Here is an 18,636-nt window from a genome sequence, read left to right on the forward strand (position 1 = left end):
TTGGTGGCGGGTGAAATACGAAGCCATCAGGGCCGGTGAAGATGCTCTCGAGACATGGGCAGAACTGAAGGCAGCCATACGCCTACAGTTCTTCCCCAAAAATGTTGAATACAACACAAGGAGAAAGCTACAGGAGCTCCGCCAGACCAAATCAGTGCGGGACTACGTGTCGGAATTCTCTGCGCTTATGCTAAACATACGTGACATGGGGGACAAAGACAAGCTCTTCACCTTCATGGAAGGGCTGAAACCTTATGCCCGAATGGAGCTGCAAAGACAAAGGGTAGATACCCTACCCAAGGCGATCCAAGCAGTTGAATGCCTTAGGGATTATCAAGTGGAAGCTCGGAAGGATAGGCCTTAGCCGCCTGCCCGAGCAAGATTCAAAGGGGTCCAGCCTAGCAATGGTAGCCCTAGCAGAAGTGGGGGAGATCGGAGTGCAACCAAATCTAAGGCTCCCTCCTTAGGCAGCAATAGTGTTGCGTCAAACAAAAATGATCGGGGGAGAAAGCCTCCTTCAGGATGTCGTCATTGCGGCAGACCACATTGGAACAATGAGTGCCCACATGCACATATGAACGCCCATTAGGCTTTTAATGAGGGGACTGATGACGACTCAGATGATGCGGACCAGACTGAACCAGTGGGTGCCTTCAATGCAATTGTTGGCTCTATTTCTGAGGCATTAGCGGAGACCAGTGCTGGTAATCGTAGGAAAAAGGACCCAGGTCCAATCACCAAGAAAGGGAAAAAGAAGGCGGACGAGGAGACTCCTCTTAAACAAGAGAGGACCTTGATGTTCGTCGAGATGAAGGTAAATGGCAAGCCCATTCGGGCGATGATAGACACGGGTGCTACTCACAACTACTTAGCCTCGACTTAGGTAGAGCGTCTTGGTCTAGTTGTATGAAAAGGTAGAGGCCATGTCAAGGCTATCAACTCACCTCCTCAGCTAATGGGTGGAATAGCCAAAGAGGTACCGGTGAAGCTTGGCCCTTACGAAGGAAAATTCAACCTGTGAGTGGTGATCATAGATGACTTCGAGTCGATAGTTGGGTTGGAATTCTTAAGGCAAACTGATGATAGGCTATAATTGCATATTTTAGCCGCTTATTACTCGAATTTACTGCACTTTAATTGAGTTTGCGCTTTAATCGCTAGTGTTTTGCACTAATTGTGTGTTTTATGCCTTGTAGGTGTGATTCCGAGCTATATAGATGTTATGGAATGAATTTAAGTGATTTGAAGCTTTTAAATCTGAGTAAAAGCTCAAGGAATTAAGCCGAGATCGTGTTCGGGGGTCAAATTTGATAATTAAGTACGAACGAAGACTTGAGGAGGCATATTGCATACTGTATAGTAAAATAGACATAACTTTTTGCTCAGAACTCTATTTGGTCTCCACAATATATGGTTGGAAAGCTAACTCAAAGGGCTACAACTTTCATGTTTTATATTTTTCCAAATTCCAAACGGAACAGGGTGAAAAACCGCGGTTTCACCGCGACAGCGGCAGAACCGCGGTAGAAGATGGTCGCGGACAACTGAAGAATCAGAGGGCATGTTTGGCCGCGGTTCCACCGCGACCGCGGCAAAACCGCGGCAGGAGGCGGAAATTCCAGGGACTTATGTGCAAAACACGGGATTTTAAGCCCTAAACCCTATATTAAAACCAAGGAAGCCGGCCAAGAAAGAGAGGGGGACATATTTTGGACATAGATTCGACCTAAGGAGGCAAGAACACATTGGGAGCAAGGCGGAGAATTCTTCTACGAGTTTTTCCTTCCTCTTCCTATTTTTTATTGTTGGTTATGACTTTTAGTATTGTAGTTTTACATACTATTATGAATAGCTAAGTTGTTATCTAGAGTTTGATAGAACCTTTTGTAGGATAAATTCTTGTTATGTTTTTATATAATTGAGCCATGGCTTTTCTCTATTTGTTCAACTACGTTTATATTCTGGTTGATTGAAGAGCTCTCAATTAGCTGTGCCTATTTAGTATGCATAACTCGGGAGAGAGTGCATATTTAGGTAGTTGTTGAACAACACCACTCCAAGAGTATATGAGGGATCAATAACCGAGGGTTTAAAGGTGGGATTAGGGATAACGAAGCCTTGGGTGCGATCTGAAGTGAGCTGTATTAAAAGCCAGCTAGCGTATCTCGGGAGAGTGCGTCTAGTAAATTGTCGTAATTACTCGGGAGAGAGTTACGGTAATAAGAGTGCTCATGATCGGTAGAGAATACTTAGGCGAAATTATAGAAGACATAGTGGGAAGGATTCCGACAATAGGGGAAATCATAACTCTAGACCTCCTTAATCTTTTCTCCAACCCTCAGTATCGTTAGTTGTTAATTTACTATTTTAATTTGTTAGTTAATTAGTTAACAGAAGAATCTTAATATCTATAAGTTAGGAATTGTTCAAGCTTGTCTTCTTGGTGATAGTGAACAGTTGTAGCTAAACCTTAGTTCTCTGTGGGATTCGACTCCGGACTTGTAAACCGGATTATATTTGCAACGACCGCATTGTCCTTTTTCTAAGGCATAGTTGGGCGTGATCACAAACCAACACCATGCCCGTTCCATATGCCGACATGCTACTGATGATGGGAACAAATGGGGCCAAGCCCTGCATTATCCCGTGCATGCCCATGAAGATGGTTGTTGAGAACATATCGGCCTTGCAGTTGAAGAAGGGGGTCAAAAGACCTACGTTCCTGGCAACCCTCTTCATTGAAGATACAGAACGCTCCTCGAGTCCCATTCCTGCACCCGTGAAGGAGCTGCTACTGTAGTTTGAAGATGTCATGCCACAAGACATGCCAAAGCGACTACCACCTAGGCGCACTGTGGACCATGAGATTGAATTGGTGCCGGGCGCGAAGCCACCCGCTCAGGCGCCCTACAGAATGTCACAACCCGAATTCACCGAGCTTCGGAGACAATTGACGGAAATGCTAGATACAGGGATCATTGTGCCCTCCAAATCCCCATACGGGTCCCCTATTCTATTCCAAAAGAAACATGATGGTAGCCTGCTATTCTGTGTGGATTATCGGGCTCTTAACAAAATCACCGTTAAGAACAAGTACCCCATTCCACTAATGGAAGACTTATTCGATAGACTGGGTGGTGCGACGGTGTTCACCAAGATAGACTTGAAGATAAATTATTGGCAAGTTCGGATTGCAGAGGGTGATGAACACAAGACGACCTGTGTGACAAGACTTGGTCAAGACAATGCTGCTGACAACGGACATGTTTCTGCCTTGGAGAAAACTAAGTCCTTTTTGTTGTAAATATGGAGTAGTTTTATTTCATGTACTTCCATTATGTTTCTCTAGCTTAGTCAAGTCTCGTCTTGTAGCCTTGGTTTATTTTATTTTTAAGCATTATTAGGGGGTATCAAGCAATCAAACTTTCTAGCAAGCAAACAATTCTCTGTACTGGTGTCTCTCCCCCTCGACACCGTGTTGCTTTTCTGTAATAGCTTTCATTAATGCAATCAGCTTTCTTTCATTCTCAATTCTCATTTTTATTCTCTCAATTTCTCTTGACATTGATTTTCCCGTACGGCACTGACAATCTCGTCTAGCGTATGGAGGGGACCTCAGTTGGCGGACAGTAACTGCACTGACATCAGTTGCTTAGCCTTACGTCGCCCTTCCAAGGAATCTTAGGAAGACGCCGCGTAACAGTTTATTTGTGCATTGTCTTGGCCAAGTTTTTAAAACTGTTAAGCTTTCTGACTTTTTCTTGTTTACAACTTATGATTTACTGCGCATTTTAGTTATGTTTAAATGCATTTATTTCTGCGTTTACCGTGTAGTTTACGAATTTGTCCCTTGGTTTGTCCGGAGCATATGAATTTGTATTATGTCTCATATTCACTTTATTTTTCCTCCCTTTTCGATGTATTATTTTCTTAAGTGCAAGTATGCAACTCATTCTTCGAAAAGTTTGCCAGCTTAAAAGTCTACCAATCAGCTTGACTTGTACCTATCAATACATCCTCTATCAAAGGTATCACATGCACGAGTATCAGCATGCATGATATCAGCTTCATATGGATTTCGAACGCAAAGTTAATTAGCTTAGTTTAGTGCAGCTCAATTTGCATATAGTTGCATAGATCCAACGCCGCTTGAAGGGTAACGCAGCCCAAGCAGTGGCTTTAAGGCCCCAAATTTTGGAGGCCCCATTTTTCATTAGTTGTAATTTTATGAATTAATTTTTTGTATTAAAAATTGAGTATTTTAATGTTAAAAAGTATAATTTTTAATAGAAAACAAAATTTTTTATTTGTTACTGATGTTCACCTTTGAGATTTGAATAACCCGAAGCTTATAATAACATCTTTAATTTTTTATTTAGTGGGTAACAATTGAAATCACTAGATGATAAAAATCAAACAATATTAACTTAGACCCGATTAAAGCATAATAGTCCCTATGACATGATAGTTTAGACTTATTTTTAAAATTATATAGGGTGAAAGGAAATATTACAAGCAGAAGATAAGACTCTAATCATATACTTAATATGATAGCAAGACTTTTTTTTTCAAACGCATATATTTCTTATAGAGTAATATTACTATAACAGTTGCATTCGGAAGTTTTTCAAATTAAAATTGATAAAATCTTGGTAGGATCAACATAAATGGATCAGATTAGTAATAATATCATGTAACGACCCGACTGGTCATTTTGAGCAATTGCGTCCGGTTCGGCAGTTTGAGGTCATGAGGAGCTTCGTATTATGTGTATTGACTTGAGTGCATGGTTGGATTCTGTCTCCGGATGAATCGGAGTCGAATTGGAAGAAGGAATCTAGTTTTGGAAGCTTAAACGGTGAGAATTTGACCGAAATTTGACTTTTGAGTAAACGACTCCAGAATGAGTTTTGGATGATATCAATAGCTTCGTATGGTGATTCTGGACTTAGGCTTGTGTCCGGTTTCGGATTTGGAGGCCCGTAGGATAATTTGAGGCATTTCGGCGATAGTTGGAAAAGTTGAAGTTTGGAAAATGGAGAAGTTTGACCTATAGTTGACTTTTTTGTTATCGAGGTCGGAATGCGATTTCGAAAGTTGGAACAACTCCATTATCTCATTTGGACTTGCCTGCAAAATTTGGTGTTGTTTGGAGTTAATTTGATATGGTTCGGACGCTTGGTTGCAATTCTAGAAGTTCTTGAAGTTCATAGTGATTTTCATGTGTTTTGGCATCCGATTCGTGGTTCGAGAGGTTATTTTGGTGTTCCGATCGCGCGAGCGAGTTCGTGTTATGTGTTCAGACCTGTGTGGATGTTTGGTCTGGAGTCCCGAGGGCTCGGATGAGTTTCGAAAGCATTTCGAAGTGTTTGGAAGAAATTTCTAATATGCTGCTGTCTGATCTCGCATTTGCGAGTTACGGGTCGCATTTGACCACCGCTTTTGCGGATATTATATCGCATTTGCGAAAAATAGGTGGGACTGGCAGACTTCCCATTTGCGAAGCCAGTCTTGCAAATGCGAAAAATGAACTGGGCAGGAGAGGTTCGCATTTGCGAAGTTTTGGGCCGCTTTTGCGAAGGCCCTTCGCATTTGAGAAGATTTTCATCGCAATTGCGATAGTGACAGGGTAAATCCAGGCTTCGCATTTTGCGAAGATTTCTTCGCTTTTGCGAACCCAGTGTCGCAAATGCGACATCTGCAGCCTGCTAAAGACTGGGCAATCCGACTCTTAGCTTCATTTTTCCATATTTTGAGCCCTAGGTCCAAGAGTGGGCGATTTTGAGAGAAGATTTTCATACCAAATCATTGGGTAAGTGTCTCTAATCAATTTCCAACTATATTTCGTGATTATATCTTAGATTTAACATCAAATTTATGAGAATCTAAAGGAAAATTTGTAAAGTCTTTAAAAAATGTAAAATGATGATTTGAAGGACTAAATGGTATTGAAATTTGAAAATTTTTGTATGGATGAACTCGTATCGGAATGGGTATTCAATTTTTGTAAAATTTGTCGATTCCAGGGTGCGGGCTCGCTGAGTTGACTTTTGTTGACTTTTTGCAAATGGTATAAGAATCATAGCTTTGTTAATTGAAATTATTTTCTCTTGCATTGTTTGATGTATTTAAGTCATTTTTGGCTAGATTGAGCTGAGCGTTGGTGAATTGGTAAAGAAAAAAAAGCTAAATTGAGTGTTGAATTGGCCGGATTGAGGTAAGTATCTTGCCTAACCTTGTGTGGGGGACTTCCCCTTAGGATTTGAGTCTTCTATGTTAATTGTAGCCCGTGCATGCGAGGTGATGAGAGCGTGCTCGGTCTTATTTGTGTAAAACTTTCCTTTAGGGTCTTAGGTCCTTATGTTCATTAAGTGGGAAGTTTTCCGATATGATTGAGTTTCCTAATTGCTAGTTTTACCTCTACATGCTCTATACGACGTTGTTAGCTTTCCTCTAACTCTTACTTGTTACTTGGCCCTTATTTGCCTTAATTGAAGTGATTGTCTTCCTTATTGTTTCGTTATTTCTTAATTGTGAATTCTTCTGTGACCCCGTGCATATATGTTCTACGTGTCCAAATTGTTGTGGTTGCCTGTGTAGTTATCACATGCCTTACATGTCTTGTTACTTTTGTAAAGGTTGTTGAGCTTCTCAATTTTTCCGTGATTCTCTTGTTGTCGTGTACTCATACTCTTGGTGGTAGAAATTCTTGTAATTGGGCTGTTGAATTGTTGTTGTTGATTTAAGCTATGTCTGGTTGTTGATATGTTGAGGAGGAATAAGGGAGAATTGATATTGTCTGGTGGGATCGGGTTGCACGCCGCAACAAGGAGTAATAAGGGTGGACAGGTGGGGATCGGGGTTGCACACCGCAACATGAGGAATAAGGGTGATGTATTGAGGAGTAAATAAAGGTGGACTGGTGGGATCGGGTTGCACGCTGCAACAAGAGTAAGGAGTATAAGGTGAATGATCATGTTGTTACTGATTAGGTGGGGATCGGTTGCACGCCGCAACATATATATACTATTTACTTTTATTTAATTGTTACGGAGGAATAAGGGATGATGGTGGGATCTGGTTGCACGCCGCAACATATATATATATTATATATATATAATATATAATATATATATATATATATAATATATACTATTTATTTTTATTGTAATTGTTACGGAGGAATAAGGGAGGATTGGTGGGATCGGGATGCACGCCGCATCAATATCAGTACTTATGTACTCCTCTCTAACTGTGTAAATTATTCGGTAGTTTTACCTCTCACTTAGGGATTGGTTATAGCTGGATACCGATACCCTTGAGTTATGTATTTATTTCTGCAAGTTACCAATTTCCAAAGTAAATTTATTACGTTGAATCATTTTCTCCTATCCTGCTAAGTTGTTAGTAACATAGTGATTTTAAAGTAAAGGAATTTATACAACGCCGCTTCATATGACTTTGAATTTGAATTCGCCGTATATATATATACATTTCAATACTTCAAATTCCAATAATTATTATATTTTACTTCAGTTAGTTTCTCAACTAAATTTCCTTAACCGTTTGAGATCAAATTTTACCTCAAAGGGAATTTCTGTTAAGTTTTAATTTAATAAATCCTATTTTAAAGGCAATAATTTATTCGATGTTGCATTTGATTTGAAAAGTGTATTTTCTTCATTCAAATGATTTATAAAAATAACTTCATATTTACTCGTTGATTTCCTAATTAGTTTAGAAACTGAAATTTATTTCACGTTATATAAATGAGACCCTTGAACATCTAAATTGCATTGGTTACGGATATTTTGTACTGCTAACACGTGGATTTTGTTGTGCAAAGGGAGATGAAAATATGTAGGCACATGGTGCCAAGTTTGTTAAAGGTTTGGGAGTTTTGATTATTATATAAGACTTCGAGGTTTGAGATGGTCGGAGTTTGTGTAAAAGGAATGATGTGATTGATTGAGTTAACATCGCTATTCTTATTTGAGCACATTTTTACTCGTCTGTGTCCCAGTTAGGTTGGTGTTAATTTACTTGGTTCACTTTCGTTCCCATCCGTGTTTTCCTTTATTGTCTCTACTGTTGTAGTTTGACTTCTTCTTGCTTTTGATATTACTACGTCATTTTTATCTTGATAGTTTATTATCATATCCTGTTCAATTTAGTTGACCAGTAGGTGTCTTGATTGTTCCTCGTCACTATTCCACCGAGATTAGTCTTGATACTTATTGGGCACCGCTGTGGTGTGCTCATACTACACTTCTGTACATTTTTGTACAGATTCGGGTTTTGATCGATAGTAGCTGTGCGGATCGCCGCGGTGGAGACTCAAGGTAAACCTGCTGCTGCGTTGGCAGGCCTCGGAGTCACCTTCGTTAGTACTTATTTTCATTGGTTCCTTTTTGTTCTGGAACAGTGACGTATTTATTTTGTATAACTACTCTTAGAAAGGCTTATGACTTGTACCACCGGTTTTGGGAATTATAATCGTTCAGAGTTATTTAATTTGAAGTTAGTGAATATCAATGTTATTTCTGTAAATGTTAGGCTTACCTAGTTTAGAGACTAGGTACCATCACGACTCATTCGGAGGGATTTTGGGTCGTGACATATCAGTTGTAAAAGAATTATTAAAATAACTCGATTAGAAGAAAATTATAATATTTTACATCTAAAAAGTTAGAAAATAAACTTCAAATAAAAATATATAAATTTCTTTTAACAAAAATTAAGACCTCTTTTCAAAATTTTGCTTTAGGCCACCAAAAATTATTGAGCCGCCCCTGTTGATAGATATATCATTTATCATGTATGCATTCTTCTTAGTAAAAGATCTATCACAAGCATTTAGGAATGAGTTAAAAATGGGGAGTTTTATACCTTTACCCACAAAAACTAAACTAATTACCCTTACCTACCAATTAACTTTTCTACCCACCAAATTAATACCCTTCGTACCCTTGCAGCTTTTGTGAGTAATTGTTTCTTCTTTTTTTTCTCATTTTCTTTTTTGTTTCTCAGCTTTTTTTTTCCTTTCCTTTTCTTTTTTTTCTCCTTTTCTTTTTTTTCATTTTTTTCCTGTTCATATATTTTTTTAGAATAATATTATTCTTTATTTTCATTATTCAATAATTTGGTTTTATACTCAATTCGGCTTTTTTTTTCTTTCTTTTTTGTTTATTATTTCAATTTCGCGTTCCTTTTCTAATTTTTTTGAACTTTTTTTAGTATTATAATTTTATGTCTTCCGACAACTACTTCATATACAATTAATATTATTTTTATGGAACTCCATAAAAAATTTATTTAAGAAAATATTTGCAAGGACCTAGTTGGAAAACTTTAAAATAAAATAAAAAATGACTTATTTATTACAGTATACTGTTATATTATATTGTATACTATAACAATATAATGCTACTATAACCATACATTTAGCTTTGCAAAATAGCACCTAGATGATTGAACAAAATAGTAGTCAAAGTATACTATTATGGTATATTGTATATTATTATGCTATACTACATATTATTACAGTATACCGTTACAATATATTGTATACTATAACAGTATATTATTGCAGTATAGTTGTATACTCCTACAATATATTATATACCATAGCGGTATCTTGTTAGGTAAATGTGTTCTTCTTCGATTATTACAATATACTGTTGCAGTATATTATATACTATAACAGTATACTGTTGTAGTATAGCTATATACTCCTACAATATATTGTATACCGTAGCGGTATACTGTTGAGTAACAATGTTCTTCTTCGATCTTTAGCAAAAAAATTCCATCTCAATCACCTCAAATCAGCTCCAAATGAGATCAAATTTCAGTATGAACTTCCAGAAGGTAATATAAGAAATATTTAACACTCACTTTGAATCAAAAAATAAATCTTTAAAATAAAAAGTTTAAATTCAAGAACTTGAAGCCCAATAATAGTAGATATTCAAATACACATAAAATTTCAGATCTGGGAAGCTTACTGCAAGGTACTATAAGCAATATTTTATAGTACCCACATTGAATCAAACAACAAATCTTCAAAATAAATTTCAAATTCAGGAGCTTCAAGCTCAACAATGGTGGGTCTACATACACACACAAAAGTCATATTTGGGAAACTTAATATATATAACCACAACAACACACGAGTTCAGAAATACAAATAAATACACAAAAAAGAATATACTAATATAGAAAGAGGATTTTGGAGTGAAACTCATGTACAATAATATGAAATTTTTTCTTTTAAAATTTATATAGAAAAATCTAAAAAAAAGGGTAAGTGCATGGGTTTGTACTAGATTTTCATCAGCCACTAAAAAGACTAAACTATGAGTGTTTTTTGAAAGGGGAAATAAATGTGGGGTGTGAGACTCTGCTGGTTTAGAGAAACTGAAAAGGGATTAGGTAGGAGGGTAAATAGTTTAGGCTTAATGGGTAGAAAAAGTAAATCTTTCGGGTGATAGTAAAGGATAAATTGTTTGGGTTTAATGAGTATAAAGTGAAATTTTCCTTGAAAATGCTTATCGCAGTGGACCGATAAATTGTTTGGGTTTAATGAGTATAAATTTCATTAATGAGTATAATGAAATTTGTCGCATGATTTCCTTGAAATTTTCTAGGGGACTCACTTCCTTACTTTATGTGTAGATTTTGAGATTTTTAAGCAGATATCGCAGTGGACCGAGTCTTTGCTATTCTTGAGAACAGCAGTGGTGAGCCTTTCACATTAATTATCTGTGGAGGCCATCTTGGGTTTTATGTCTTGTTCACTTTTATTGGATGGTATCCCGTTTCAACTATACTTAGATATTTTGATGCTCCATAATATGTGGGTTATGGGATTATTTTGGCTTGTAATGTTGTTGTTAGTATATGAACTGATATACTATCAACCTCAATCACATAAGATCCCTGTTATATTGCTGTACTTGTTTGGAAATGTGATTTAAGGGTTTGAATAATGGGTAATAGCACTGTTGGTCACAGTTCGACAATGCGCAACAAAATATTAAAGTTTCGGGAGTAAGAAATAAAACATACATTCTCTCTCCAAAAAGTACGGTCAACCTCTAATTTTAGTGTAAACTTGAATATATAATTTTCTTAATCTATTTGAAGTACAATTTACAAATTAAAATGACATATTTCTTTCCGTTTCATTTTATTTATTATTTGAAGAGTTAAATAATTCTTTTTTGTTAACGTTTTTATAATTTTTTTACAAATTTTAACTTGCTAACTATTGTGACTCATAAAACTCTACGTCTCTAAACAAATAAATTTATGTCCGAATTTATTTATAAAAGTTAATCAACTTAAACATCATACTCTAAATTGTTAGGATCTAAACAATCATGTGTCATGCGGAAGCTAGTAAAACAAATCTTGAATAACGATTAATTAGATAACAAAAGAGAAATATATCAAAAGAGACACAAACATTTAACGTGATTTGGCCAATTGTCCTACGTCCACGGGTGGAGATGAGCAATCTACTATCTTAAAAGAGAGTCAAAATATCGAGAGAACAACCTCACGAAGAGACAAATACAAGTGACATACTAACACTTATCTCGTAAAGTTCTCCCCCTAAACACAACTCTCAAATCCTATGTGGCTACATTGTGGATGCTACCGAATGAGAATAAAGTATCCTTAATTTATAGAAATCAAAATATTTTCCTGCACGAAAAGGGGCTAGCCAAATATAAAAAATTTATAATTTTTTACTATAAAAATAAAAACTCAATTATGATAATTATATTAACTTTTTCTTTTAAAATATAAAAAAAATTAAATATGATAAGAAAATCATGAAAATACGTAACACCAATTACATACATCATGGGACAAAAAAGGCCTTTAAATGCAAAGCTTAAGGGTCTTCACGTGATATGAAAAGGCTATAACAGAGGCGGCGTCTATGATGTAGAGAAGTGTAGATCAAAAGAGCAGCATGTCACATCCAAATCCAATTTGAGATATCATAATAACAAAAGGTCGGTGGTATACGGCTTAGAGCCTTCGAGACTATGAGAGCCCACCTGCATTTTCTCCACTATAGTGACATAGCTGGAGATGACACGCGTTAGACATCCTATGGTCGATTGCCTATAGAAGCACACTGACCTCTTATATTGGGAATTTAGGAGAAAACTCCATTGACGTTGCGAAAAAGAAACATCTGATAACTCCCGTCCATCTCAGATGTTTGGCTAAAAATTGCAGAAGGACCAACGAAATAAAGAAAGTTGAGATGCTTTATAGCCGCCCTTTATGCTTAGGTCCAAAAAGAATGGCAGGATTTATGAGTCATTTCTGGTATGGTCAGTGAACTAATAGAAAGTTATCATACTTTGCACATTATAACTCCAAGTCACTCAACACTATTAGGGATCGTTTGGTATGAGGTATAAGAAGGTATAAGGGTGGTATAAAAATTTAATACCACCTTAATACTCTGTTTGGTTAGCAAATCAGGTATAAGTTATCCCGGTGTTAATTTTAACACCGGAATAACTTATACCTTATAGAAGGTGGGATAATTAGCACCGGTATAACTTATACTTTCTTCTTAGAAATTATGCAATTGTCATTCTTAATACAACATACCAAACAATGAATAAACTACAATTCCAGCACAACTAATCCCAGCATAACTTATCCCAATATAACTTATACCGGCATAACTTATACCGGTATAAATCATATTCCAACCAAACGACCCCTTAGGGCATTATTAATATATTATATATTATTTTTCATATTTTTTGCAGCACAACCATTTAAAAATCAAAAATTCCATTTGAACCATGACTCGACCGTTCCATGACCCGACCCATTTTCTCTTATTTCTATTATAAAAAACATAAATTACTTTGTTATAGTGTATTATATTAGTTCTCAATACAGTTATACTGAATGTATACATTGGTTTAAGCAAAGTATTAAATAGAGAATAAGAAATTAATCTTAACAAACTAAAGGAGTTAAATTTGAAAGTGAAACAAGAAAATTAGCAGCGTTGAAGTGGAAGAAAATAAAAATGAGGAAGGAAAAATGAAAAAAGTTATTTATGCTTGAAATTTTGACTGAGAAATATTAATATAAGAGTAAATTAAAAGACAATATCCTCGATGTTTTAGAACAAGAACACGCATTGCTTGTAGTAAAAATAATGTTATTAGAACACCATTTTTTGTCGAACTGATTTAATACTTTGCTTAAATCAGTATGTTAAAAACCAAGATAATTATTAACAAAGTAATATTTACTTTTGAATATAAAACTTTTAGGTTTGAAACCACCTTCGAATAGTGTGAATACATGAAAACCTTTAATTTTATTTTTTAAATTGTGTTAAAATAGTATGGGTAAATATGAAAATCTTGTAAATATTTATCTATATTTCTTTTTGTTACTTTATTATTTAAAAATTAAATTTATTTTTTCAGTGAAAACTTTTAGTTGACTGAAACAAAAATTAATAATTTTATCAAATAAGAAAAAAAATTCAAAATGAGTATTTGCATGGAGTAACTCTATGTAAAAGTAGTCTTATCAACACTACATTTAAACTTTTACACGTATATCAAGAAGGACACAATTTGCATTTAAAAAATGCAAACAACACAATAATTTTTTTAAAATAACATATATACCCTTGATTGACCATATTTCTTTTTCTATATAAATAAAAATTGAATCTACTATATTTCTTCTGATTCTTGATAAGGAAATCACTTAGTTATACACACGTGCAACCTTGGGATTTGCTGAATCCTCCATAAATTTGACGGTCAGTTGTTCCAAAATCAGGTTCTCTCATGATTATAATCATGGGGAAATAATCTAAATAAATAATTTCACTTTCTATATGGGACCGATAATTTCATAATTTTATATGAAATTTATTCTGATCTTTACTACTACCACTGCCAAATACTAACCCAAAATTCACCCACAAATATTATATTAGATTTAGAGCTTTAAAAGGTATTTTATGGGGAGAGTTCCGAAACAAGCTCCGAGGCGAGGCATAGTAAAGACGTACACCAGAGCGATCTGGAGGATGAGAGTGAAAGTATCGCGAGGCATATGCCCCGTTGTTTTAACGTACGCCTCGGTATTGGCGAGTTATTTCTTTGGGGTGTAAGCCTAGAAAACCTCTCCAAACTGGAAGTAAAATTTCTAAACATATTCTTTTTTTTTTTTTTGAACATAAGGACATAATATTAATAACTAAACGTTCCAAATATTACACGATAATATCTGTGCCTTGCAAGGCATCTAAGTTTCCTAAGGCAGCCAACTTTAAGCATACACTAGAACAAATTTCATAGAAGAAAAGTGCTCCAGATCCTGTTGATACTGATGTATTGCCGGCTCCGGGAGATTTGCCAAAAGGGTGATGTTATTTAGGTTGGACTGCTTTAGTGCCATTTTTGCCAAGGCATGGGCAACACTGTTTCCTTGTCTGAAGCTATGCCTGAGGACCACCTTGCCCTTCCTCCTTGTTTGTTTCATCAGCCACCTGCATTCATAGATTAATTTGGTGTAAGTAGGGTGATCATTAGCTATCATATTAATAATTTCTGATGCGTCTGTCTCAATTTCCACTGGCAGTAGATTATGCTGCATTATAAGCTGTAAGCATTCTCTCAAGGCTTGGAGATCCACTTGTGTTGCTGATAGTGTTTGAGTTTTCATATGAAAACCTAGTATCCAGCTTCCTGTGTTGCTTCTAGCTACTCCACCTATACCACCTTGGCAAGCAACTTCAGTGAAAGCACCATCAACATTAAATTTATCCCAACCTTTAGGAGGTTTATGCCACTGAATTTGTAGTTTTTTTTGCACAGTGCAATTGATACCTTTTTTTGTGAGAAGGGAGTATTCAACATCATTTTTAACGATAGTGTTCCAATTAAGTCTGTTGTTTATATTATTATGGTTATTATTATTCCTGTTTTTCCAAATTAGCCAGATAGCAAAAGGATAAGTATCTTCCCATTTAAGGTGAGCATGGTTAAACGAGTTCGCTGCATTTCTTATTTGGTCAATCCAGTGGTCTTTCGTTATGTTATTAAGCTTAATTCCTAGGTCTGACCAAATGTGTGCAATAGTTGAGCAATCTCAGAAGATGTGGTGAATTGTTTCATCGTGTACTTTGCAAGTGGGACATTTAGGGTTTATGTTCATCCCTATATGCGCTAGATAGGATCTTGTAGGAATTCTATTATGGTAGCATTTCCAAATGAATATTTTTTATTTTATTAGGACATTGAAGATTCCAAAGCCATGTGTAATCCTTATCACAAGGGTTTTGTTGTTCTATAAGCTTGTAGCACGAGGAGGTGGAGAAGAGCCCGTTGGAGCTGAGACTCCATATATTATGAAGAGAATTAGCTTTATAAGTATTATAGCTCACAATAGCATCTATATTCTTAGAAATGTTAGAAGGCAAGTCAAACGAAATTTTTGTGGGGTCCCAGTTCTTCCCGGAAATTATGTTACCTATATTCAGCTTTTCTTCATTGTAATTAAGGGGACCTTGAATTGAAGCTCTTAGGTTATTAATATTGGGGATCCAATTTGTCTCCCAAATATTAAGGTTTTTGTTGCTTATATCCCACCTAGTTCCCTTGTTACAGTAGTACCATTCTGTCAAAAGATTTTTCCAAATGAAAGAGTAGTGATTTTTATTCCTAGTTGTGGCATATTTAGTAGTCAGAATTTGAGTCCAAAGAGAGGTAGTATTAATAAGCCTCCAGGCTAGACTGGTTAGCAAGGATAGATTCTTGCTTCTAGCTTTCCTAATTCCTAATCCCCCTGATTGCTTGTCCTTTGTAATAATATCCCAATTCAGGAGATGTAGCTTTCTTTTTTCAGGAGTAGAATTTCATAGGAAATTCCTTTGAATCTTGTCAATTTCCTTGATTGTTTTTGTAGGGAGGTGAGTAAATTGCATGATGTGATTAGGAATATTGTTAAGAGTAGATGTAGCTAAGGTGCATCTATTAGCCACCTAGCTTTTCAATTCCCCAGTTTAGTTCTCATTTTATTAATTACAAACTGATAGTCTTTGTGATTTGGTTTTGAATTAATAATGGGGAAGCCCAAGTAGCAAAATTATCACTTAGTTTGATATCGAGGATAGAGGACAAGTCCCTCCTAGTTGTCTTAGAGCAACTTGGAGAAATAATTAATTTGGACTTTGTTTTATTAATAGTTTGGCCCGACAAGAGACAGAAATTATTGAGGATTTGGATAATTGTGAGGGCTGTTTTAGTACTAGCTTTGCATGTGAGAGTTATATTGTCAGCAAAGAACATGTGTGATAACATAGGACTTTTAGGGCTGATTTTTATGGCATCCCACATCCTAGTATCAACTTTGTGATTGATCATGATAGACAGCATTTCCATGCATAAAATAAATATATAGGGGGACATTGGATCACCTTGTCTAATCCCCCTTGTTGGTGTAAAAGGGTCAGATTTGGTACCATTCACTAGGATTGAGTAGCTGGGGGTGGTTATCCAAGACATGATTAAACTAATGATTTTTTAGGAGGAAAATTGAAAAAATTTAAAGTTCTATGAATAAAGGACCACTCAAGTTTATCAAAGGCCTTTTCGAGATCTATTTTTAGTAACATGTTGCCTTCTTTTGCTTTTGATTGACTGGTGTAGTTCACTATTTCTTGAATAATTAAAGCATTATCACAAGCACGTCTACCTTTAATAAAACTGGCTTGATGAGGTCCAATTAGATTACTGAGAAGGGGTCTCAGTCTATTGGCGATTATTTTTGTGATCACCTTGTAGATTGTATTGCATAAGCTAATAGGCCTAAAATCCTTTATATTGTTAGCATTTTCAAACTTAGGGATTAGGCACAAGTAAGTGTTATTAATGGGAATAGGAATGTGGCAATCTCTGAATACTTTGTGGCAGAAGGCTTGCACACTCTCTTTTAAGGTACCCCAATACTTTTGATAGAAAAAGGGTGTAGGCCATCCAGCCCGGGGGCTTATAAGGTTTGAAAGAGAATATTGCATTCCTTATTTCTTGATTCTCAAGGGGTAGTTCTAGACTAAGTAGGGCATTGTTAGTGTATATAGCAGGGTCCTTACTATTTGTGTACCATTTTGAGTAAGGATGGGAAGTGGTAAAAAGATCCTTGAAGTAGTTTATTGTGTGAGTCATTATGCTTTGGTGGTCGTCTATCCAGTTTCCTTTATCATCCTTGAAGAAGACTATTTTATTAATCCTTCTTCTATTTGTAGCACATATTTGAAAAAATTTAGTATTTGCATCTCCATCATTTAGCCATAATACCCTAGACCTCAATTTCCAGTAATCTTCTTCTAATTTGAGGATGTCGTTATATTGTTGAGTGAGGGTGTCTTCTAATTGTTGTAGGTAGGTACTTGTATGATAATTAGGGATTCTTTAAAGTCCTCCTAATCTAGCTAGAATTTTTCTTTTCCTTTGATTAATACTATCAAAGTTTACTTTACTCCACTGTCTTATATCATCCTCAAACGAAGCAGTAGCCTTTAGGAGGTCTTTATTAGACCAATTCTTTTTTACAATATTGATAAAGTCCGGATGGCAGCACCACATTGTCTCTAGCCTAAAGGGTTTATTCAAATGATTTTTATTGAAGTTATTAAGCGAGACTAGGATAGGGTTGTGATCCGAGTATGTCTTGGGCAAATGGATTATGGAGGCTTGGGGGTATTGGTCAAGCCATTCCACATTAGAGTACACATTGTCAAGTCTTTCCATTATAAGCCCCCTATTTTTCTTTCTATGGTTTGATCAAGTAAATTTTGGTCCTTTAAATCCTAAGTCAAGAAGTATACAATAATTAAGGCTTCCAATAACTTTTTTTGCCCTTTTTTGGTTCACTGCCCTCCCCCCTAATTTTTCATCTGACCTAGTGACATCATTAAAATCACCCCCATTAACCAAGTGCCCTTATAGTTATCCGAAATAATTTCTAAATTTTTCCAAAGGATGTCTCTATTGATTTTATTAGTACTAGCGTAAATAGAGCTAAAAAGTCGAGGTTTGTGATTGGGTTGTACCTCTATCATTGCATGGATCTCTTGGTTCCTTCTTGTGAAGTTATTCACTACAACCCTATTGTGGTTCCAAAGGATCACCATTCCACCAGCTCGACCTTCTGCTGCTACCTCGATCATTTCAGTGAAGTTGAATTCCTCAAGAATGGAGATGTGAGTGGCCATCCTAGTCTCCAGTAATGCAATAAGACTAGGCTTGTGCGTGTCCATGAGTTCCCTTAGGTTTCTTCTAAAGTTTGGGTTGTTAGCACCACACACGTTCCAGATAATAAAATTAATAGGCTGATTCATTTATGGGGGGATCAGGGTGTTGTGTGAGTTGCCCCTCATTGCTCTTGCAATGTTCCTCTTGTGTGATGGCACTAAGACTACCACGTTTTTTCCTACCGTTGGATCGTGTGGTGGCCTTATATCGATTGAGCATTTGAACAAGGTCATTGGGCAACTCAGAATGCACTTGTTGTGGAGCCTTTCTTTGAATATAAGAATTTTGACTTCGTTTAGGCTTGAGA

General features: G+C 36.1%; 1 protein-coding gene across 1 annotated transcript; it reads right to left on the bottom strand.

Moving 5' to 3' along the window:
• Window positions 14,344–18,289, bottom strand: LOC109224240. The gene is made up of 2 exons (XM_019388826.1): window positions 18,128–18,289; window positions 14,344–14,865 (listed from the first exon to the last, which is right to left on the bottom strand). The coding sequence occupies exons 1-2, from the start codon at window positions 18,287–18,289 to the stop codon at window positions 14,344–14,346; spliced, it is 684 nt and encodes a 227-aa protein (XP_019244371.1).

This window comes from Nicotiana attenuata, chromosome 3, assembly GCF_001879085.1.
Source record: "Nicotiana attenuata strain UT chromosome 3, NIATTr2, whole genome shotgun sequence".
Lineage (NCBI taxonomy): Eukaryota > Viridiplantae > Streptophyta > Magnoliopsida > Solanales > Solanaceae > Nicotiana > Nicotiana attenuata.

Bases quoted from the DNA above. Each gene is read 5' to 3' on its own strand.
- LOC109224240 (XM_019388826.1), bottom strand. From the start codon at position 18,289: ATGGCCACTCACATCTCCATTCTTGAGGAATTCAACTTCACTGAAATG. The intron at 14,866-18,127 runs GTACAACCCAAT...CTACAAATTCAG, and splicing joins AGATCCATGCAATGATAGAG to TGGCATAAACCTCCTAAAGG.